The sequence below is a fragment of the Leptidea sinapis genome, chromosome 16 (assembly GCF_905404315.1).
Source record: "Leptidea sinapis chromosome 16, ilLepSina1.1, whole genome shotgun sequence".
Lineage (NCBI taxonomy): Eukaryota > Metazoa > Arthropoda > Insecta > Lepidoptera > Pieridae > Leptidea > Leptidea sinapis.
The window spans coordinates 4,722,065-4,747,145 of NC_066280.1; the positions used below are offsets into that span (position 1 = coordinate 4,722,065).

General features: G+C 35.6%; 2 protein-coding genes and 1 long non-coding RNA gene across 5 annotated transcripts; 1 reads left to right on the top strand and 2 right to left on the bottom strand.

The window, feature by feature from the left end:
* Positions 1-119: 119 nt before the first annotated feature.
* Positions 120-5,112, top strand: LOC126968850 (uncharacterized). The gene is made up of 5 exons (XR_007730304.1): positions 120-2,525; positions 2,802-2,885; positions 3,520-3,588; positions 4,045-4,118; positions 4,888-5,112. It is a non-coding gene; the product is annotated as an uncharacterized LOC126968850 (long non-coding RNA).
* Positions 5,113-5,660: 548 nt separating this feature from the next.
* On the bottom strand, positions 5,661-12,098 carry LOC126968834 (V-type proton ATPase subunit D-like). Its single transcript, XM_050813985.1, has 5 exons — positions 10,862-12,098; positions 9,376-9,614; positions 8,424-8,505; positions 8,242-8,347; positions 5,661-6,170 (listed from the first exon to the last, which is right to left on the bottom strand). The coding sequence occupies exons 1-5, from the start codon at positions 11,126-11,128 to the stop codon at positions 6,013-6,015; spliced, it is 852 nt and encodes a 283-aa protein (XP_050669942.1). The 5' UTR covers positions 11,129-12,098; the 3' UTR covers positions 5,661-6,012.
* A 154-nt stretch (positions 12,099-12,252) lies between these two features.
* LOC126968793 (mucin-4-like) lies at positions 12,253-24,722 on the bottom strand. Of its 3 annotated transcripts, none has more exons than XM_050813899.1 (8): positions 24,523-24,722; positions 23,524-24,450; positions 21,711-21,806; positions 20,130-20,201; positions 19,583-19,689; positions 18,539-18,597; positions 14,882-14,969; positions 12,253-14,511 (listed from the first exon to the last, which is right to left on the bottom strand). In XM_050813899.1, exons 1-8 carry the CDS (start codon positions 24,607-24,609, stop codon positions 13,092-13,094), a joined length of 2,856 nt encoding a protein of 951 aa, XP_050669856.1. In that variant the 5' UTR covers positions 24,610-24,722; the 3' UTR covers positions 12,253-13,091. The 3 variants fall into 3 exon arrangements, with proteins under 3 accessions (XP_050669856.1, XP_050669854.1, XP_050669857.1); XM_050813897.1 differs by having other exon boundaries at positions 14,882-14,984; positions 24,523-24,715; XM_050813900.1 differs by lacking the exon at positions 20,130-20,201 and having other exon boundaries at positions 14,882-14,984; positions 24,523-24,715.
* Positions 24,723-25,081: the final 359 nt, after the last annotated feature.

Sequence of the window (25,081 nt, forward strand, 5' to 3'; positions counted from 1 at the left end):
TCTCGTATGGCGTATGTTCATAAGGGGCTTTATTTTTTTTTATGGAATATGAGGACAAACGAGCGTACGGGTCACCTGTTAAGTGATCACCGCCGCCCACAATCTCTTGCAACACTGGAGGAATCACAGGAGCGTTGCCGGCCTTTAAGGAAGGTGTACGCGCTTTTTTTTGAAGGTACCCATGTCGTATCGTCCCTGAAACACCGCACAAGGAAGCTCATTCCACAGCTTTGTAGTACGTGGAAGAAAGCTCCTTGAAAACCGCACTGTGGAGGACCGCCACACATCCAGATGGTGAGGATGATATCCTAACTTGTGGCGTGTCGTGCGAAGGTGGAATTCAACGGCAGGAATCAGGTTAAACAGCTCTTCGGAACACTCCCCGTGATAAATGCGGTAGAAGACACACAATGAAGCGACGTCTCTACGCAACGCCAAGTGATCCTGGGGGGCTGATTGGTACCTACTTTAATAATCAGGTGAGCCGCCAGCCCATTGACACAGTAGACACATGTACCAGTACGGAAACTACCTACAAAAGTTCGAAATGACACACTCACACAAACATGCGCATCGACGAGGCCCCTAAACAGTTTTCGCGGTCAATACGAGACGAGTGTCACACTCACGTTGTTATTTTTTTACGCGATCATTTTAGAAATGCCAGCGTATTGCGTGGTATGCTACGGCTGTTTGAACTTGGCTTCAACAAAACCGGAGCTATCATTTTTTAAACTTCCTTGTGATTTTGAAAGGTAAGATTTATTATTATCATTAGTAGGTACTCGAATTATAACTCCGTATGATCGATTGTAATAAATTCGTGAACAAAATTGTTCACAATGTTAATAAAGATGGCGGCTGCAATATTTATCATCAATTTTTTTTATGAGTTTATGGTTATTTATGGTTTTCGATGATTTTTTCATATTTATTTATTTTGGACTAGTTATTAACATGTGTTTTGTCATTGTTTTCGTGGGTGTTCAAACCAATACCAGCTAGTGCTGTCAAAATGAAAATTTAAGCTGGCAGCTTATCAACTTTTTCGTCACTGGTGTCGTCTTCATGGTTTTCGAGGGTGCTGAAATTCATAGTGTTGTCAAAATGTAAATACAAGATGGCGGCTGCAAGGAAATGACAAGTTTTAGATCATGGGTGTTGTTTTCATGATTCTCGAGGGTGTTAAAGCCAGACTTCGAAATTTGCTGGACTTTTGAAATAAAATTGTGTGTTCATCGAAACTCCCGAAAATCTCGAAAATGATACCCTTTTTGATTTTATTGTAAAAGACACATCCGCAATTTTGGATGCCAAAATATATGTCATTATTATTCGTTATTGACACCCCCCAAAACCTCGAAAATGATACATAATATATTGATTTTATTAAAAAAGTTATATCCACCATCTTGTATCTCGAAATAGGTGTTAATAATTGTTCTTAACAATTGACACTTGTTGATCGAAATAGCTGCCAGCGCTTGGGTTTCCAGTAGCCTTATTGAGGCGCGAAGATAGTATTTTGAACATTCTCCGCGCCTCTGGGCCCCACGGGCCAAGTTTCTCGACACCAAACGTCACAAAGATGTATGACTCACTGAGACCAACATATTTGCGACGGTTGCTGTCTTCGGCAGTCGAAGCAGCAGCCCCAGCACCAACTGACGTAACTTGGACATGAGAAGGAGCCAGAGTGTCGACGCAAGTAGCGTCCCACACCAGCGCCCTTCCCCGTACCAAAGCCACCAGCGTCATTCCATCAGGACGCTTGCCATCGCGGCGGGTAATACCATTTGGCTCTAAAACAGCTGGTACATTAAGAACGGCAAATGCCCTGCGGATGACTTCATTAATGCTGGCGTGACGACTGATACGGCCTGCCGATTTTAGGCAGGATAACCCGTGAATAATTAAGTAAAATGTTTTTTAAATATATTACATAAGTCATCATGTAGACTATAATATTGTATTAGACACTGTATAGCCATCATACATACACTATACATAAAAATCTTACGCTTGTTACTCTTTAACGTTCCGTAACGCCCCATAAGGAACTTCGTTCTAAAAATACAGTCCAGAGAACCTCTTCCTTTTTAAAGTCGCTTAGGAAAATAATCTGATAACCCTATTGCTTCAATGGAGGAATGTACGCACGTGTAGGTATTTTATCAACAAGGCTTAGTTTCCGTACTGATACACAGGGGTGGGACAGTCGAAAATCTAATACTAGCCCAATGGTCATAACACTAGGTTATCACAATTTGTCTGATGGCTTTAATAGTCACTCAATTTATTTAATAATGTTATTTATTATTTTCAGAGATTCCAATGCATAGTTGGATGCTGTCAATTTCTTGAGCAGTTTAAAACTTGTGTCAGTCTTGTTGGTGGAAACCCTTAAACATCTGATCTTGAATGTTATAAGAAGAAGAGAATTTGTGATATACACTTTTCGGACAGACACAGAAATCATAATCAATGGCTAAGCACATTGGCAGTTCCGTTGCTTCATCTGCTTGGTAAGTCCCCTAATTTAACACATATTGAGTTAATATTCGATTCTATTCCTAACTCTGTCAGATTTAGTCACACCACTAAGAATCTTTGTTGAGTTGACGGTTTTTTTGAAGGTATATTGTATCATTCTGGAAACACCTGATTTTCTTACACAGTTGTGATTACAAAATTCAATGGTGCAACCATTGAATTTTGTAATCTAGCTGAAACTGGTTTATTATCTATGATAATCATTAAATAATGAAACATAATCTTTGCATATTCACATTAATTTTCAGGACAACTACAGAGTCAAGTAATCTTAGGACAAGCTTCATCCACACAACATTTACTGCCTACAATAATACAGCAAGACTGTTCAGGTAAATAATTTTTAAAACTTATTTACAATGTCATAAAGGTTACTATAACATAAGTGACATTCTTAATGATACCACAGAAATGGCATGGAGTGGCCACCCTCAGGGTATTAAATAATAAATTTTATTGTATAATTTAACATTGTCACCATATTTTTATGCAAAAAAAGAAGCCCGCCGAGTATCTTATGCTCTTATTTCTCAGGTCTGAGGTATAATTTTTCCATTAGGTAGTACTGACTTTCTGTAAGTGATATTATATCCTATTTCAAATAAAATATTCAGAAAGAATATAAAGTCAAACTCAGTCAAAGGGCATTGACAATTTGATTTTGTTCTGCTTTTAATCACGTCTTTTATGTATCTTCTTAAAATTATTGATATTTATGGACATACATATACAAAATTTTGATGTATTTCTTGGTTGTAATTTTAAAATCTTGGGCCCATAAAATGTTATTGATTGAAAATCCCACATTTGATCTTGATCTTTATGTTATGTTTTCATATAATATAGTCTTCATAATTTCATTTCAGTTACATAAGATTTTACAAATCACAATAAAAGTTCTCCGGTTCTCTGTGGCATACAAATAATAAATTATCATTAATCTATTATTATATTTATTATTTACAGAGCCATATGTGAGCAACTTTATTTTAGTAAAAGCATCAACTTCAACAACATTCCAACCTGTGGCTGCAGGTAAAATTCACATATTTTTTTCAATTTGTTGGCTATTATCAAATATAATAAATATATATAAATTAATGATTATATTTTGTTTTGAACACATACCAAAATATTATATAATATAATATATTTCTATCTATTATACACAAGTAAACCATAAATAAAAACAAAATTTTATAATTTTAAATTTTGTGAGTAGTCGGTATGTCATTATATTTCTATAATGGTTTTGTTTGACAGCTTATTTGAACTTGTGATTTAATTTGAGCTCTAGACTCTTAAGAAATGCTGCCCTGGTTCTACATTTTCTGAGTGCTACTTCAGTATGATTTGATTTTTGGTTTTATTTTGATTTTTCTCCATTATCGTCTGATTGAAATTGACAATTGAAATGATTTGAAAAGTATAGTTAAAATTCACTCTGACAAAGTGGGCAACAAACTACATAAGTATTATTTCCAATTTCAGACGCATCTCAAGGTGCTTGATGCTGGAACATAATTATAGTTTTATTAGCAAGCCTGAAAGAACATCTGGAAAAGGTATTAATATCATTATACTAATATTACAAATGGGAAAGATTCTGATTTCTTTTGAAAATATTGTTTTTATACTTTTTTATCCAAAAGGTGCTGAATAAATTTGTATGAAATTTGACATAGTTTATGATCTTTTGTCTAGGTGGGCAAAGTAGTTCCCTCATAGTCCCGGAGCTGGGGACAAAAATCAGCAAGATTCTTGTAATGGTCTATCATTTATTTAGTAATATGTGAGTCAGCAAAGTTAGGGAGTAGCACACCTGACAATGGCGGGCTTTGACTCACAAGAAATTAAACATAATAAGAAATTCGAAAGGTCTTTATTTAACAAACATTAACCATAAATGTGACAGTAATTTTATAACAGCAGATTAATGCATGACATGACATAAGACTATTGAGCCAAATGTCTTTTTTGATGAAGGCTGCATTGGTACCTGATAGGATTGAGAACAGCTAATGTCCGTGTGGGAATGAAATTTTGAATATATTTTTATTTATTACTAGCTGACCCGACAGACGTCGTGCTGTACATATTAAATTCTTCTTCTTATCAAAACCTTTACTGGACTTCCACAAAAAATTCAAGACCGAAATAAGCCAAATCGATCCAGCCATTCTCAAGTTTTAGCAAGACTAACGAACAGCAATTCATTTTTATATATATATATAGACTTTAAGACTGAATCCCTTTTCATATTGTCCATTTATTTAATACCATATAATACATATATTATACAATACAATTTGTAAATTAAACATTCTTTCACAGATCTAATGGCTCCACAGCGCACAAAGATCAAGCACCTTCAAGCAGAAATATCGCGCTTGCGAAAAAAAGGACAATCTTTCAAAGCAAGGTTAAAAGGTGGTGCAGATCGATCAATCGAATTTTGTCAGGAAAATTAACATATGTGGGTGAAGGCGAAACAAAAACAGCTGCCCAACAATATTATGATAAACATAAACATTATAAAAATCAAAAATAATATGCAAACATTGCTTTTTATTTCTCCCACCCAATCAATTCAATTAGGTACTCATACCAACACTACTAAATCCTATCCTTTATGTTCTATGTTGTGGCAAAATTAAATAACTAACCCTACGCGCAATTTCAACATGGTAAAAAATTGCAATACCTACATTAAAAAGTAGAGTTAACTAACTCTATTTAATTACGTCACAACATTAAAAATGAATTTCATAATTTCGAGCTAATATACAGTTATTTTCGGGGCCAATATTCAGATGGCGCTAGTTTTCAAATAGACAACTCATAATGCGTAGAGAGGGCTCTCTTTTCCCTATATATTATTATACTCTTTGCTGGTACACATGTCTACTGTGCCATTGGTCCTAATATAAAAAATGTTTTGACAGAAATTTTTTTGTTTGCTTTGACAGAAGTGAAAACTTCAAGACGACCAGCGTATACAGTCCAATAGTGCGAGACAAACTTTTTGTCAATATGTGCTTTAGCCAGTGTTTAGGTAGTTTAATATAACATACTAAAGCAAATTCCAATCATGGCTGTTTACTTGTCAAACGAAAAAGAGAATGTATGGAAGAATGTGAATAAATTGCCCTTTAGGCGGTCGGATGTCGTAGTAGGTATTTATTGTAATACAATTAATACAAAATAAAGATTATATTTGAATGAATTTATTTCAATTGTCGGCATTTGCTTTCTGTTTCGCATATTAAATAATAAATACTGATTTCCATAATTATGGCCGAACATTTGTTAGCGACGAGAAACTGCTGATAAATATAAATAAAGTACATGATAGTTACAAATTTAATGATGGCAGTTATGTTAGTCACTAGAATATTGACTACATGGGCTGCTCGATTCGTAAATTTGAGGTTATGTTAGATATGCACCGGGAGCGGCTTAAAACAATAAATCTTCGTCATCCCAGTAGTGCGGGTAACAGATTGGTTTGAAGTCTCCACCCGACACGGTAGTTGTTGACATCGACGAAGTGGGAAACGCCACTTCGGTGCCCGCAATACTCTCCAGCGACGCCGTACGGACTTCGTTAGTTTCATCTGAAACACGGGACAAAATTCGAAGGGATTTAAAATGAAATACAAATTAGAAACTTGCAGGTGTCTTGTTTAAAATAAGAATGTTAGTAATGGGACTTTAAACGTATGTGTGGTAAAGGTTACCTAGGTACTATAACATGACTTTCATTGACACCACAGATTGAGAATAGAGAATTATTTATTAATCAATTTGGACGTGGACCCCAGACCTACGTTATTTTATAAAAGCTGTAAGTTTGTCAGTGCATGCTCCCAACACAAGTAAGAACGATGGACCATTATGGAGTTTGAGTTACAGTGGCTTTGGCAGGTAAACGGTACTAAAGGTGTGTAAAATACCGATCTAAATACATCAAATAATAAAGTGCGACTTTTCGGTATTTCCTTCAGAATATTTAAATAAAAATATTAAAAATCACGTTATTCATTACCAGACACTTAACATCGTGGGAATCCCTTGCCAGACACCCTTAATGTTCATGAAATTATAATTTTACTTGCGTCATAATATAAAAGTTGATTTTTATATATAATACTTGGGTAATTTTATATATAATACGTAGATGATGTTTCTTCGGGTCCATATTGGCTCACCTAAAGTTCTTTACCCGAAATTGTTCTTCCTAACTATTTGTAATCCGAATGATCATTCTTCCTAAACATTTTCATCCTAGTTTTCATTCATACTATTAGTAGTGCTACCGGCGATGCTCATAACACTGATGTTTCCGAAAATTGTAATTAACAACATCATTAATGTAAATATATTTAAACTCCTACTGTCTTTTATCATAATGCTTTTATCCCTAAACATACCATAATATTTTCACTCATACTCAAACCAAAATAAAAGTCTAACCTCCCCCCTCCTTAATTTGTTAATGGGGGGAAACGCCTACAATTTGGTTCTAGCACTCGCCGGCCGCTGCCGCGGCACGCTACGCTCGGCTTGTTGTCCGTTTTTTTAACTGTTCTAACATAACCTAACCTACCAATTTTAATGAATTGTAGTTGATAGAGCTTTGGTCCACGATTATAGTGCTACCACTCTTATTACAACGTATTACACAGTTTTCAAGAAAAACCAAAATAAAAGTCTACCCTCCCCCCTCCCTAATTTATTAATGGGGGGAAACGCCTACAATTTGGTTCTGGCGTTGTTTTAACTGTTCTTACATAACATAACCTAACCTAACCAATTTTAATGAATTGTAGTTGATAAAATACTTGTGGTAATGTTATTCGAATACCGTCAAACCAAGTACCATTTCCTCGGCTAACATTAGATTTGACTCTGCATGCTTTTTTACTGCATATAAAACAGCCCACAGTTAGATTGGATGAATATACAATCGTCAGTTTTTTATGATAGTTAAAATCTTTTTGCCTTAGAATCATTCCTTTGCTCTCAGCAAGGACAAGAGCTTGCTCGCGCGTACCCAATCGCTGATGGGTCCATTATGAATAAAAAGAAATCTAAACAAAAAAGATACGACTTTTGAATAATAGTATAAACGCTGGTTTAGTTGAGAAAATATAGGAAAACAAATAAAAGTATAATGAATGTTTATTGCTACTAACATTATGAAGTTGAATGCTTCGAATTATTAACATTAGAGACAATTAATTAGGAATTGTGATTGTTAGGATGAAAAATGTTAGGGAGAACATTTTTGGATTTCCAATTATCGGAGTTGAAATTTTAGGTGAACTTTGGCGCACCCTGTTTCTTCATTAGCCAGACACTCGATTGTTCCAACCCCTTGCCAGACAAGCATGTAGGGTAGCTGTAGGAGTATGCATATGGGTGAGTGCGAGTCAGATGTAGTTTTTGACGTTCAATAAGTGATATTAAAACCTATTTGAATTTGAAATATATAATCATGAATTGATTGTAGTTTCTCACCAGAATTGTAAATCTTCACATTCTATAGGTAGACCGATACATTTACAAAATTTAATTAACATAACTTTAACCGCTTATGAGGAGTTCAGTGATAAAAACATATGCAAAAAAACATATGCTCATAATATATAATATAATAAAGAACCAACTTGGAAAAATACTCACATTCACCGTCTCCGGCCAATTTCCTGTCAGGTATTTGTCTCAAAAAATTTCTGCGAAGGTTTTTCTTTGCCTTGACCATTTTTAATCTATGGTAGTCTTCTCTTTCCTGCGTAAATCAAATATTATCGTTACTATAAATATAGACCTACGAATACTGATAAAAAATTTAAAAAAGAAATAACCCTTTCATCCATTTCCATCAAAATATAGTTTTCTGTGTTGAGGAGTTTTGGCAAAATAACTTTTTCAATTCCATTAACCTTTCTGAAATAATTTAAATAAAATTAACTAAATTTATTAATAGGAAATTGTCTTGATTAAACATTGTTGAACTCTTCTGAGATAAAAATCATGTTGGAAGTAAGATTTTAATTTAAGATTATTATAAATGTTCATCCGCGTGCAATAACACTGGAAAAATTGGAATGAATTTCGATCTGCGATAGTATCTAGCCAAAATCTCAGTTCACTATTTATCACCACTTCGCCATAGTGCATGCACATTTAATGAGAAGAAGTGACTAGAAATCATTTTCATTCTCATGGTATATAGGTACCATACAATAATGAAAATGTATGAATATTATGTAATATAAAACAATTTTTAAAAAGTATACAAGAAAAGAAAGGGGGCATGCTCGTCCAGGCACCACAAGCAATTCCCGTTCGCGAAAACATTGCAAACGGCACTTTTGTCTGGTGGTTTTTGAAATGTCTGCCTGAATTTGATGTCACTCAGTTGGCGGCGTCTCCTAATCTCAATCTGCGGAGATTATATGTCTACAAATGGGCCAGTAAAGTACGTAAGTATGTATTTTAATGAGATAATCCAAAAGTATATACTTGTACACCACGCTCCAAATAAATGTTTAAATTTGGTATAAATGACGTGAATCCTTTGAAATGTGGCGATCACCGCAAGGATCTTAAATTAAATAAATTCATAAAACCCGAGGCATATCTTTTCTGAATGGGTAGTAGAATTGTATGAAGTTGTGTCGCATTTTAAAAGGAACTATATCGAGACACCCCATAAACGATTACATTGCGCCCGTCAGTGACTAATCAAAGATACATGCGTCGTGTCGACTAAGTTAATGAATATATCGTCACAGGAGTATACGGCTCCAGTACCTCAAAGTAATTCTTATAGCTTCATCAAGAACCAGGCAGATATTCCTCAAGGAGGCGAATTTGATCAAAATCCTTATGACTTCGCGGAAGGCCCGCTTTGCTTCCCCGGTCCGATGTCCTCCAGCTCCCAGCCCAGCGTACCGGAGGGAATCCTCAGCAGTGGGGTCCTCTACAGCTTGCAGAGCATTTGTTGGAACTCCAGATATGTTCTCTGGTAATCGTTGCACGCGAATTTGAGCCTGAAACGTCATGATAATGTATAAGCATTTATCTCGCTGAAAACATAAGCAAAGCTTTCAGCTTTAAAAATAATTTGCGGTTTCATCATTTACATCATCATTTCAGCCAGAAGACGTCCACTGCTGGACAAAGGCCTCCTCCAAAGGTCGCCAAGACGATCGGTCCTGTGCTGCTTTTGCAGGAAGGTTGGATGTGCCAACCTTTTCCGGCGATCCTGATCAGATCGTCAGTCCAGCTTAGGGGGCCTACCTACATTAAGTCTTTTGGTACGTGGTTGCCGCTCGAGGCCCATGGGCCATCTGTCCGTCGAGCTGTGTGCTCTGCCCACTGCCAATTCCGTTTCGCAACCACCTGGGCTATATCAGTGACTTGGGATCTCTTACGGATCCTCTCATTTCATAAGGAAACTCCGAGCTTACCTCTGAGCGACGAGTGACCTCTTTACCGAAATTGGATCTGTCAAACTATTATTTGACCAAGGTAAACGTAGGTACTCGAGAGTTTAGTTCCCAACCAAGTTTAGTTACCTGTGTAACAGACACAACCAACCTACTCGTTCGAAATGGACATTAGACATGATCTTCGTGTTGTTCATATTAATTTTGAGACGTCTGGTTTTGGGAAGCTGTTTTAAGGCGTTCTTTGCCGTTGGATAGCTGAAATACTTTCTAATTTTTATATCTAATAGGGTTATAGCTATTGGAAACTAGGTATTGCCGGTGTAAATAAAATTATTGCATAAAAAATTAGGTACCATAATCACTTTAGCAGAAAGACGTCCACTGCTGGACAAAGGCCTCCTCCAAAGATTTCCACAACGATCGGTCCTGTGCTTCCCTCAGCGATCTTGACCAGATCATCGGTCCGTCTTGTCCCTACCAACTCTGAGGACTTTACTGCCCTAACGGCTATCTCTTCTTTTCTTTGTGCCTTGCCCACTGCCGCTTTAACATGTCGGTGGCTTCTAATAGGGATATCCTCATTTCTGATTCGATCTCGTAGGGATGCCCACTGAGCGACCACGAGCTTTCTCATAAGGCCTATAGTTAACGACCATGTCTGCGTTCTGTATGTTATCACACACTGGTTAAAAACCTGCCTGCGCCTTGAGAAAATGTGGTATTTGGGACGAGATTTTTCGGAACTTCCGGAACGCTTCGATACGAGTTGGATGAAAAAAATACCAACTATCGCTATACGTACTAAAATCTATCTTTCTACTTTAATCTTTTTTATAAGAACATACTTGTCCAACATTTTCTAAAACCAACGCATTAGATTCTCCATTCGTGAACTTGATAGCTGCGAGGGTTATGTAAGCCTCCTTCAGTGTGTGGCCCAACAGAGCCTGTACGGTCGACAGCTCGGCCGCAGCCTGACGCCCACGGATACGCAATGCTTCCGTCTTTCGCTTCAGTAACTGGTACCCTCGATTCACCTTTTCCTGCCGCTGTTTTATTTCCCGCAGCATGAATAGCGACGCAGTTACGGGATATCGATTTTCATTGTTCATATTCTTTGTTTTTGAAAAATACCCAAAAACAATTTGACAATATTTGTCTAACAAAATGTATTCGTTGTTAAATTATCAAGAAGTTAGAATAAATAAGTTATTATATGCAAAGAGGATTAAGTATATGTACTTTATGCCTCTAAAACTTAGCTCTAAAGAATGTTCGCGACGTGAGGGTAATTATATCAAAGAGGATGTAAATACCTACTAACTACGTAATTTTATGTTGGATAAGTAGCATAAGTAACTACCCTTAATAATAGTATAGTATTTTCCATATCGATATTGTAAGTATTGCCATTGCATGATGTTCATTCAATATTTATAACGAGATTTAGAGTTCGCTATACTCTCAAAAGTTAGTTAGCTCAGCTGACCCGACAGACGTTGTTCTGTCAATAAACGGTTCGAGAGATATGGTATATGGGTGGGTGGGATCGTGACACGACAAACTATATATGTAAACCTTTCTTGAGCTTCAACGAATGTATTACATAAGATTTCATTGAGATCGGTCGAATAGATTAGGAGTTATTAGGGAACATACAAACATACATTCTCTTTTATATATTATATAGAAGAAGATAGATGAGAAGCTTCACAATTCCCCGTGGCATCATTGTGTAGAAACCACATGTTCATGAGTTCCTCTTGGCCAAAAGGTACTTATGACAACAGTTATCATCCTCCGATATTGATCACAATTGACAGTGAACGAAACATTTTGCTCTTCTTCGAAGAAATAAAGGCCGACCACTCGACGAAAATCAATACCAAAGTAATTTTTTCAGTGGTTTCAACTATTGAACATCCCGTAGATTTATGTCGGAGTGAGATTTAGCGGAAATTATTGGTTGTAGTGCAGTTCGTGAGTTGTATAACCTTTGAATGGATGAAAACCCACGTATCGCCGCATAATCAGTCGAATTGAAGTCACTTTGTCACACTGTCGTGAACGTTACAAATTATCTCAAACGATTTTGCAATAATGTGACGTAGGTTCGTTTATCACATTGAATCAAATTGAGGACGGCCACGAATACTATGTATAGTAGAGGCAGAGCATTTCGAGTGTTATCGTTAAAGTACATTAAATATAACATGTGTTCTATACAAAAGTCAACTTTAGTTTTTATAATATATATTTTGCTATATTACACATTTATACACAGTACATTTTTGAAATGTAAATCATAAAATTTACTAATCAATCTTACATTAACAGTTTAGTGATTAGTTAAGGCGCTTACAGACTGATCGTAATCTGCGTTGGCAATCAATACTTTTATACCAAAAGGTACTGCATAGTAATTAATAAAAAGTTTATACTTCAATGATTCTTAATTATTTTTCAAATTTAACATTTTAATGAAGTATTTGTATAATGAAATCATTAATTTATATATATATCCTTAAAATATACGTCATTTTTTTGATTGGTTTCTATTTCACGAATCTCCGCCGCAGACCTGAACTGATGTGCCTTGTGTTTCCCAGGCACACTTATTTACACATTACTAATAAGTATTAATACATAATTATCAGTCAACACACAGTGATCATGCTTAGTAGACTAAAGTTACAAGTAAGTTTTACTCCGTTAACATGTAATAATAGGGTAAGCGATATATATAGATATATTTTACATGAAAAACTGTGGTGAAAAATTGTTCACTTTTGTTGCAGACAAAATATGTAATTCACTTATGAATTGTAACACTTTTATAAATTTGATATTAATTGATCATTCACATATTTTGAGATCAACTGGTCTGGTGGCATTAGAATGTATTTTAGACACTAATCCTCTCTTTCTAATCAGCATCAGCAATAAACGTAACTTTTGCAAATTTTTATTATCCGCCGCAGCTAAGAAACTCATATAAAACTGCTTGACCGAAAAAAGTAGTGCCTTGAAATACTAATAGTCCAAGTAAATATTCTCCTCAATCATACCCAGATCTCAGCTGTCTTGCCAGTAATTGTAGTTGTTTGAGCCAGGAGGAGGAACAGACATTGGCGGCCCATTCGGAGGAGGCACTGCCCCTGGACCGTAAGGAGAACTCTGAGGAGACCCATACCGCGGTCTAAACCAAGGCCTGCTTGTGTATTGGAACTGATTACCAGCATAAGCTGCCAAATTTTGCCCGGTCGCATTCGGGTATGGATTTTGATTCGGAGGGTACCCCATGTTAGACATGGCTGACATATTTGGATAACTCTGATTAGGGATAGGAGTCGAAGACGGAGAGAAGTTAGTTTGCGTCGTACTTTGAGATATGGACGTATTTCCAGTGGCATAAGACGGGTTTGAAGTTTGTGGAGTGGAACCATTCGTCGGGTAAGTGGGTGGTTGCGTGCTCGGCTGGCTACCGTTGTATGTTTGAGTCTGAGATGTGCCATTTGTCGTCCCATAGCTCTGCTGTGGCACAGTCTGATTCGTTTGCGTATATGTGGCAGTAGGCGTCGTACTTCCTTCCGAGTAGGACTGCGTCTGGTTCGGTGCCGCCGCATTTCCAGCAATAGAGTACCCTTCTTGTGAAGATGACGATATATAGTTTGTTTGGTTGTTGGCTCCGTTGCTGGAGTCCGTATCAGTGGAACTGGATTGGCCATTGCCAGTTGTAGGCGGGGCAGTATTTTCCTGATTAGGTAATGAATATTGCACGTTTTGACTTGATACTGGAATCGTCATTCCAGGGTTTGATTGCATTATATATTGAGGTGGAAGAGTAGAATATTGCGAGGTAGGTGTCATATAAGAAGAACTTTGAGGGAGCATTTGCTGCATCGGTGGAGGCTGTGATACTGGTATTGTTTGAGCATTAGGCAATGGAGAAGATGGGGGAGGGGCTGATTGAACGATTGGAATTGTTCCTGAAACGTTCAGATTTGGGTTAGTTAACTGCTGACCAGCAAGGGCTGCGTTCAATTGTTGCGCTGACAATTGAGCGTTAAGGTTCAATCCACCGGGCATGAATTGGGAATTGGGAGGCATATTCATTGGCATAATCGGCATATTATACTGAACACCGCCTGGCATACCCAGCTGGTTAGGTTGAACAACTGTCACATTTTGTCCTGATTGAAGTATTTGTTGGCCAAGTAGTCCTGGAGGTAAAGTATTGTGGACTAAATTTTGTGGATTCGTTGGTATCATGTAGACCTGGCTATTAGGTTGTCCAATAACAGTCGGCATCTGACTGATGTTGATTGGATTCTGGAGTACTGTCATACCCTGTGGTACGCTTATCATTTGAACATTATTGTTCTGTATTTTACTCAAGTCTTGTTTGCCGTCTTTACTCGTTTGGATTTGGATAGAATTTCTATCTATTTGCTTTATGTACATTCCATCTTGCGTTATCCCTGATGTGGATACACTGCAGACAAAAAAATATATTACTTATAATAACAAAAAGAAACATTTGTCGTATGAGATTGAATATTCAAGATTATGGTTGAGTCACGGGTAAGTGTATATAATTTCTTCATCCAACGCCATTTTAATATTTAAACATAACTTTCTGTTATGCCACGTTAATTTACCATTTAATTATAAATTATATTTCATATTATTGTTACTTTGTTATTACAATTTGTTAAGTTTCGATAGCCCAGTAATTTCCCTACCGTCCTGTGTAGGGGAGCTTCCCCAGTGGTAAATTATCTTTTTAAGGAGGTAAAAGGGGCAATTACTTGTCTTTTAGTTAACCAGCATACAACAATAAATTAAAATCAAAAACAACTCACTTCGTCTGCTGTCCAGAAGACATATGAATGATGGTGCCGTGCGCTGGGTTTATTTTCATTCCCATACTGACCATTGTGTTGTCTTTAGCTGTCAAAACGTGAGCTATTAAAAGGTATAATTCATATAAGTACCTAAATACACTTTGCAGCAATCATAACAAGCATTTAAACCAAGAATCAATGACATTCTATACATATATAGGGACATATCATTCGCAGTCTGATAGCGGAACGGCAAAAGTGTGCTTAAGGACAATGTAAGAACACTCTTCTCATTTGTCGTGTCACGTGTGTCAACTGTCACTGTCCAAATCGGGTTCTAAATTCAACATACGTAACCTAAACTCAATAAATTTTTACATTGCTGCTTATTGAACAAGAATATTTTAAACAAAATAGATGGAGTAAATGCGGTAATGTACTAAGTAGTGTAGCAGTCTGAGCTATTATGGTGTTATTGTTCTATATTTCGCTTTGTTTTTATACGACGTGAGTTGTCTATATATGTATAGATCGTCATTGCCAAAAACCAATTATTAGATTGAGGTTGGAGTATTTCCTGTTACAAGATTTAGTGTTGCTATATAAATAAAACAAAAGAAGTGATCATCTGCTCCTGCGCAGTGGTCCTGGATCAATCTGAAAGTCTTTTATATTAAATAGCATGCAATCCTGTCTGTATTCAGCATCTGGTTAGAAATTTAATAAGATACATGGTTAATGAAATAATTGATGAAACTATAAGTGATAATTCTAATGAAATATATAATAATAATTAATAAGCATACATACAAAATGACTACGCAATGCAGTATCTACGCCTAAAAAAAATTAAAAAAAAAACACATATACGCCAATTATGTTGAGTAGTGTAGTGTGATCGAATAATTAATAATTTTTCGGAATTTAAATGTTCTTCCTTAATGAATAAATAGTTCCGCATGTGCATTAACAATTATAATATACTAGCGTTTAAACAAACAAAGCGTGCAAGAGCAAGCTAGAAAAGGAAAGCGAATCTATCGTAACTGTAACCGATTTTGATTGACCAGTCGTAAACAGTCAGCCACTCTTGGAATTGGCTCCTCAGTATTTTGAATATCAACCTCATTAACGCAAACACTGACAAATCATAATTGGTCACATATTACATGTCAGGTCGCGACGTCATATTAATGGACAATCCCTTTACAAAATCATCTTTTATTAGACTTGAGCGCCATCTCCGGACTGACAGACCAACAGGACTTCTTGAAATACTCTGAAAGACATATTTACTACAACATTATGGGCGAGTGTTCTTTGAGAACTAAACGCAACTTGGAAAGTTAGCCAAAACTGCCATACAAGTTACAAAACCTGCAACATACATACAAAAATAATTAGGTTTCGAATATCACACGCCAAAATCCTTGGTTTACGCAGCTACGATCGCTAATTGTAAAATAGTACACAAAGAAATCCGAAGTCATAAATGTATGCATGCTATTCAACTTACACAAGCGTGTATAACGAAAAATTAGTAACGTATAACCACAGAATAGAAAATATAAATGGTATAGGATATCAGCTATCACAATTATTATGCGTAGCTCCGCAACAATGGCTCAGTCGCTATTAGCTACATGCAGTGACATGACGTCTCCATCATTACTACTTTATTAGAAAAATTTATAAAAATTGTTTTTTTTTTAAAGGCATTCATGACAATGCAAATTTAAAATCGTTTTTCATTAGGTACTCTTGATAGAAATTGACATGACATTTAAAATAATTGCCTACATTAATCAGATTTAATTTTGATCAACAATATGTTCTCACTATCATTTATATTTTATAGCCAATTATATCATTATTATTAATGCTGTGTATTGCAAATTTATTCAAATTTATGTTTGTAATAACATAATATGTGTGACTTTAGCGATAATGGTTCTCATACTAAGGAAGTTTTAGAGCACTTCCATTGTTATAACTATTCCGTGCGTATTAACTTGTTTTGTACTTAGTAATAGAGGTGTAACAACACAACGCAAGAATTATAATATAAAACTGATAATACTTAAAACACACTTCTGATATAATATGACTTCAAACATAATAATATTATCTCAATAAACATAATCACAGTTAAAATTTAGTTCATATTTTCCATCTCTCTCTTTTGCAGATTACCTTCGCAGTTATCGATAGTACTATTAATGACATAAAAGAGGAAGACGCCTTCAAGTCTACAAAACAAGGACATGCAACAATAATATTTAAGAAATTCAAAATAAAGCATGGTAAAGCCTTTGATTCTGTGAGCAAGAAATTAAAGCATTTTACGGTAACAGCCGCGTGAAATGAAGATATCTGCAGTGTGTTGATTGAACGCAGCTACATTCCTAGATCTCTAAAGTGATAATTATAAAGGTTTCAATATATTTTTGAGTTGAAGTAAAGTCCTGCTACAGCCGAATACTTAGACCAAAGCTTCTTGTGCAATAATAGCTGGAAATCACAATATAAAAAATCATAATATGGAAAATCTAAGACAGAATCAAAATTAAAAGACACGACCGAGATTAATATAGTAGGTCTGCTAATATGGCGGCAAACAATTTATTTAAAATTTTGATCTTATTATTGTTCTATACAGGATGGTCGAGAAGTTGACGTCCAAAGCTAAAATTTGAAAGCCGCGTATCCGAATCACCCCTATGTATGTTCTACGATTTTGCGTAGTTTAGGAGATAATAATTTTTTTCCCCCTTTTATCCGCCTTTTTCACCTAATTGTGGTTTAGGACTTTTTTCTAATTTTTTTGAACACTTTTAGTTAATTTTATTGTTGATAATTATTAACTACAGTTGCAATAACCACATAAGAAACTATGAATAGTTTAGACAATGCGGAACTAGTTTAGAATTGAGTCGTAAGTTCAAGATAACTACTTCAGCTAAATTCATGAAAATGTTCAAGGTATCAAAAAAAAAATAGGGAGCCTATGGCTTCTGACTATTTTTAAAAACTTCCCAGAACATTGGCCAATAAAATGAGCCAAATTCAAATTATTTGGATGGTTATTGTGTTCATTTATTACGGAAAGATCATTAAATGCCCGACCATATTATAAAAGTAGAGCGACTCGCAACAATCTAGGTCGAAAAATACATTATGCATTCAACTACTGTATAACTTTGACATACAAGTGTCATTTCATGGATAATTTTGAGTTTTTGAATTGATACTTCTTTATCGACGTATGAGAGAATTTTTATAGCAAAGTCGTCACAATTTTCGGTTACGCGCCATGTTGTGTTTTTCACCAAAGTTCAGTATAATGACGTAAATAATAATGTATTAGTTAGAAACTGATAAAATAAAAAGACTTATTTGTATGCATGTCTATAGTAATAAAAAAAACTTCAATTTAATACGGTTTTTTTTTCTTAAGCCTTACCCAATTTCTGTGAAGTTGTAAAATTATATGTCATAAAGAAGTTTCACTTTTTACATGTGTATACAGATATTTTTTTGGCAAATTCGTTGGAGACCAGTGTCTCCACGAATTGAACGTGCAGTCACGGTTCGAGAAAATTCTTTAGAAGGATTAATTAATTAGAACACTACTATATAAATCTCGGCGGTATCGGCGTGTTGTTGGTAATGTACCTGCGACTGGAGTCCACGAGCGCGAGTCTCTGGTCGCGCCTTTGTCCTGGCCGTGCGACCTGTGCCGTCATATGAAACAATACACACAAACAACTTTTAGACCCGCCATACGTACATATACGTACTTGTACACTTTAACAGATACCTCGATGAAAATCAATCACGTTTTAATTAAATGCTGTGAAGTTGTTACTGTTAAGTTTAAATTGTTTGAAGTTTACACGATTATAATCCCTACGCGTTGAGATAAGGACAAGTGACGTCAGGTTCGGGCGGACACGTCAAAAATCACCAATCTAATGTCCCGTTTTCAAACTATTTGTCTGTGATGTGTGTGACGTCACGCAGACGTTAATATGACAGTCCCTGTCCCAACGCGCGTGGATTCTATTTAATAATATTTGTCGTCTGTGTTTATCATTGCTAATCTGAGTTCACTGGATCATATCCAATAATAAGAAAGGAATTTTTATGAGAAAAAATGACGAGTAAGACGTTCACCTAATGGCAAGTGATACGCCCTGTCCGTTATTTGGGATTATTGATTGAACCCAAAAATCCAAGTGGAATTGCAATTGCGCTCGTCACTTTGAGACATATTAACAGTAATGTCATTAGCTACGGCGCCCTTCTAACCGAAACAGAATAATGTTTGCACATTACTGATTTTCGGCAGGAAAAGGTGTTAAGTTCTCAGTTCTAAAGCTCCCACTATTATGAAAGAACTATTGATTTTAATCGACAACTGTTATGGGTGTACACATTTATAAATAATAATTTTCCGCCATTTGATTTTCTGTCATTCCAATTCCAATGTTGAGCTGCTTGCAATTTTGAGATGTTCATTATCATATTTGTAGTACCTGAAAAGCAATCATTAGAGCCCCAGCACACTCCACAGTTAAGAATCATTAAGGCTGTAATGTGGTTAATTATGTGAATCAAATTAAAAAAATATTAAAACCATTACAGACCAAAAGGATTCCTAATTTGATTGACCTAAAAGAAATAAATATCTTATAAACGATTTAGATTAAAACTCACCCCGCAGGTGCTATAGGTCTCAACTGCAATTGGTTTGGAGTTCCATCTGACAATCGCTTCTGACCTCTTGACTCATGTGAGGAAACATTTTTTGTTGTTGAGGAACTCTAAAATTAAAATATTTAATGTAAACATCCGATTCCATTTTATTTTATGAGAATATGTTAGAACCCATTCACCAATAATAAAATGTTTAATGACGGTGTTACAGTTATAAGGAAGATGTGTTTGCATGAGGTAAGCTAAGAAATAAATAAAACTTAATATTGCAAATTAAATTAAATCATCTGAATTTTATAATATTATAGAACATAAACGATCTAAGGATTACTTTTAGAAGGTGTTATATATATGTATCTATTAGTAGCAGTATTTAATTTTTGAATTACTTTGTCATATCTGTCAATGAAATTTTAAAGTTGTATACTATTGCTATGTTGTGATAACAAGACTGCGGTAGTTTGAAGATGGTTACTGAAGAAATGTAAGCGGAAAAATAAAATTAGTATGTGGAAATGGTAATGTCTATCATATTGCATCTGCTCACAGTCAGAATATGTGGAGAGGAGGCTTGGCCGGTTGAAATAATGTTTATTAGAGGAGCACTGCTTGCCATTGGCTGTTGAAAAAAAATAACAATTTCAATATAGATGTAGCTCTAAGATAAACTGCCATAAAACAATTCAAGCTATTTAAATAGATTTAAAGGATTACTCTATACATTAAAATAACATCTAACATATTTACATTAAATTTTGTTCCAAAACAACACAATAATGTAAAATATAATTTATAATTACAAACATTTTAATCATTTAAAAGTATTTAATTTAAAGAAATAAATACTTCTACGCTTTTTATGAAAGAGGAGGACAAACGAGTGTATGGGTCACCTGATGTGAAGTGATCACCACACACCTACATTTTTCTGCAAAACTAGAAGTATCACAGATCTGTTGCCGCCCTTTTAGAAAAATGTACCTACACGCTTTTGCTTTTGAGGTACCCATGTCGTAGGGTCTTAGAAACTCATGGAAGAAAGTTCTTGGAGAACTGCAATGTACAGGAACATCAGACAGATAGTGGGGATGATATCGAAGCTTGTGGCGTGTCGTTTGAAGGTGGAATTCGGCAGTTGGAATCAAGTCAAGAAACTGTTCGGATCACTCTCCCTGATGAATACGTAGAAGACACAATGAAGCCGAGCGACATCTCTACGCAACGCCAAGTGGTTTAGCCATTCACAGATCACTAAGTCCGGAGCAATTCAATCCGCTATGCGTTGCCTGTGGTCATACTACAAATGGTTCGAGCTGATAATGGTGTGCACCAGACCACAGATGAGATCAAAAGGTATTCAATATATGGCCGGAAATGCGGTTTCGAGAATGCTAGAATGTGGGCCGGTTTGAAGTATTGCCGTGATCTATTTCTATTATCACCCCCAGTTTCTTCAAAGTCAATATATGGCTTTGCCCTTGCTAGATTTGAAGACCCAGTACTATCGACCGAAGCTACTAGGCAAGTCATTAAGTGGACTGTTGTCGAAAAGACGTAGACACAAAAACGACATTTTAATAGTGATCAACGCGGAAACTTATGCCTTCTAGTCGCTACATTGACAATTTCATTATTCCCCATCCCCTAACATTTTCAAGAGAAGTCTTGATAGAAGATAGATAGTTGACGATTACCCAATAGAGTACCTACTGTCATCAATATCATTGATAAGCAGACGCACATAGGACAGATCCATCGCAACAACCTCTATGCTGCGCTCAGTAAATACAAAAAAATAAGTATGTAATTTAATTTATGCCCAACCAAACAATAGAATGAGCTTGTGCAGTGTTTCTGTGACAATAAGACTTTCCTACAAAACAGTGTTCCTGTGATTCCTCTGATGTTGCAGGAGAATGTGTCTGATGGTAATCACTTAACATCAGGTGACCCATGTTATCCTCCTGTTATGATTTTACAATCCATTCGTCAATAGTCACACACATTTCAGTCCACAAGAATTGTAGGTATTTATGTAAACAAACTAATGAATTAAGCTAAATGTTTCTTAATACAGTTATGTAGCTGACATATTGTAATGATTATCTAACATTCTAATAAAACAAACCTTTTGGTTGAGGTGCATTATTGTACCAGATCCTTGAAGCTGCTGAAAGTGAGACAGTGGTAAGGTAGCTTGTTGGAAACTATTTGCCGGTGAAATCTGTAATAATTATATGAGGAACTTAGATTGATCCACATTTAACATAAAATATATATTTCAAAACATTTTATTTGTAGAACTTCAGAATACAGATGTATTTATTATTAGTTTCTCTCTCTCAAAATACCTTTGTTTATTTTTTTATGAAAATAAGGAACCAGATGAGCAGGATGTTCAGCTGATGGTAATTGATATGCCCTACCCATTACAATGCAGTGCCGCTCAGGATTCTTGATAAACCTAAAAATTCTGAGTGGCACTACTATTGCACTCTTCACTTTGAGACATAAGATGTTAAGTCTCATTTGCCAAGTAATTTCACTAGCTATGGCGCCCCTCAGACCGAAACACAGTAATGTTTACACTTACATTACTGCTTCACGGCAGAAATAGGCCCCATTGTGGTACCCATAATCTAGCTGGCTTCCTATGCAAAGGAGCCTCCCACTGGTAAAATTTACAGTGTGTGTGGAAAAAATACAATATGGATCAACACATGAGCCAAAAAGGGCATGTAAATTACATCAGCTCCACATTATTATATAATAATACAATTCTAACATTTATACAAGCACATAATATTTCATTGTTACATCATATTACCATCTACACAAGATATACAATAGGTATTAAAATTTAAACACAAGATTATAAAAAAATCACAAATTTAACAAGTCAGACACAGCATAGAAATTGTAATTAATTAGCCATTCATATAGTTGTGTTTTAATCGAAACAACTTTCAACATTTTTCTAGCATCGTGGAGTGTATTAAATTTTTTGACATTCATATCATTTCCGTGACTAAATGAATTAAGTGATTTTGATTTGATTTATAGATAGGTATTTGCAAGATGTCATAATATGTTGTGTGATAATAGCTTTAACATTAAACTTACTTTATGCACATATTAAAGTGATCATTTATACATAACATATATCATTTTGAAAATCATAAATCAAACTAGTACATGGCACTGTTATGAAACAGGTATTGTGCCACAGATGCTTCTGAGAAATTGACAGTGAGTTTCCTGCATGTATATTCTTCACATGGGTTCTACTTTACTGGAACATTTGGTAGATTAAATTAAAAATGATGCTACAAATCTTTAATATATTCTTTTGTTTGTTTGATGGTTTGTACTTTAAAGTTCTCATAAGAAGTCCTTAAGAATAATAATTTATATTTATTTATAATTATTAAATTAATCCTTTATTTTTCCATAAAACATGTAACAATGAGTGTAAACATGTAAAATTTCAAGGTATCAATGTAATCGGCCATTTCTGGCATGGAAAAGTATTAATTCATTTGTCAAAATTAAATTTAGATAATATACAAATAGACTTCATAAGATATTATGATCCATCTCACTCCAAGTATACATACTCATCACTGTACATACTGTAGATCTGTCCATAGATTGAATTTTAATTTGACATAAAGGAAAAATGATGTAGGAGACATATTGGTTCACTTACTTACCAACAAACTAGGTTGTAAAAACATAATTAGTTATAGATTATCATTATATTGCCAGGTTTTGGGGTAAATATGAGGTGTCTATATTTTTATCACACTTTTATAATGTAAATGTTTAAACTTTGGTACCTATTGAACTATCCATATTGATAGTAAAGTTAAATGATGTAGATGTAATGTTGGCCTCTTTAAGAACTATTTTAAAATATTAAAGTAGAGAAAAATACTCACAGAAACAAATTGTTGAGGTTGTAGATTTGTCAAGCCAGTCTGGTTGGCTGTTAAATCTTGTAACTGTTGATATGGTATGATCATAGTTTGTGCCCCAGGCATTGTCCACTGCATGTCTGTGCCTTGAATATGATACCTAATATCCTTGTCACCTTTGTCAGTACTGTAAAATATTTTTTGAGATGAACTGGTTCCCTGCGCAGCACATACAACTGGTGTGGCCGTTGCAGAGCACACAGTTGTGGAATCTCCACCTGTTAATGATGCTTGTGGAAATGTCAACCCATTGGGCAGTATCATTGACATTGATGATGGCACCCCACTCAGCCGTAGCTGTGTCACATTCACCGGCTGGACATTAGAGATATCAACAATCTGTGTAGGGCCAAAATTGGATTGTGGTAAAGCTCCCAACTGCTGTGCCAGTGGCATCTGTGTAAAGTTAGTGTTTGAAACTTGAACTCCGGGCTGTACTATTGGTATCAACTGTCCATTTTCTTGATTGAGCACATATTGTTGCTGTGGTAGTAGCTGCAGCATAGTTGGTGGTCGAACTGTCATTAAAGATGGGGCTGCGGCAACACTCACTACTGGTGGAATGATAGATTGATTTGTTGAAGTTAGTGATGATCCACCTGACAGGGCAACAGAGACAACAGGTGGAGGTACGGGAGGCGGAGCAGCGGTCGTCGTAAGAGGCGGAGGAGGGACGTTCAGGGAAGGCGGCGGCCCGCCGGCCTGGGCGGCGCTCCACTGAGCTAGTTCAGCACGAATAGTCTCTATCAGATTCTGAGCCAACGATCGCGCAGCTGCTAACGATTCCGACCTACTGTGGTGTAAGGCAAGATGCAATGGCTCAAATTTATCACTCTTTAACACTGCTACCACTCCGGTTTCGGATCTTATGTACTCTAAGTTAGTCCCATTCTGTAAATGTAATAATTACCGCTTTAGTTTTCTTTAATACAAAATAAGACAAATTAGAATAGCGTTACTTACTGGTCCAAGAATGCGAGATTTGATATCAAAGGCGGCCGGCGCGTTATCCAAGCCTATGTAAACTTTATCAATGAGACCTCCAGACATTGTTTTATTCCGTTTTAATGTATTTGTTTCTCAATTTTTATTACATTTTTATCAATCGTTGTTTATACATCAATTTGTGCTTCATTTTACTTTTTTATTCAATCACCAAATGTGCCCCGATAAAGCCAGGCAAGAGTTCTTAACTATACAGTCTCATCAATTGTAAAGTACAATTTGTAACTTTAATTTTTCCACTTACACTACCTTTTACTTAACTTTTTTATTGTATGTTAGCTTTTTTTGTATATCGTCGGTTTAATGCAAGAACTCATTAACTAACGAAAACAAGCTACTTTTAGTTTTAGTAATATTGTTTTCCCTATATCATCTTAAATATTATGATTATTTTAAAGAAAACTAAAATACTATTATTTTGCTGAATATATTTATTATTAAATTTAAGCGAGTTTTTTAAATATTAACAAGCCAGCCAAGCCAACAAACGTGAAGGGAATTCTTGCCATTGGGCCTT

What these genes read in the sequence shown, in the direction of transcription:
- LOC126968834 (XM_050813985.1), bottom strand. Translation starts at nt 11,128, where the DNA reads ATGAACAATGAAAATCGATATCCCGTAACTGCGTCGCTATTCATGCTG. An exon ending in TTTTAGAAAATGTTGGACAA is followed by an intron (nt 9,615 to 10,861) that starts GTATGTTCTTAT and finishes ATGACGTTTCAG; the next exon opens with GCTCAAATTCGCGTGCAACG. An exon ending in TGATGGAAATGGATGAAAGG is followed by an intron (nt 8,348 to 8,423) that starts GTTATTTCTTTT and finishes TGATTTACGCAG; the next exon opens with GAAAGAGAAGACTACCATAG.
- LOC126968793 (XM_050813897.1), bottom strand. Translation starts at nt 24,609, where the DNA reads ATGTCTGGAGGTCTCATTGATAAAGTTTACATAGGCTTGGATAACGCG. An exon ending in AATCTCGCATTCTTGGACCA is followed by an intron (nt 24,451 to 24,522) that starts GTAAGTAACGCT and finishes TTACATTTACAG; the next exon opens with AATGGGACTAACTTAGAGTA. An exon ending in CTCGTGGACTCCAGTCGCAG is followed by an intron (nt 14,985 to 18,538) that starts GTACATTACCAA and finishes ACCTTTTAATAG; the next exon opens with CTCACGTTTTGACAGCTAAA.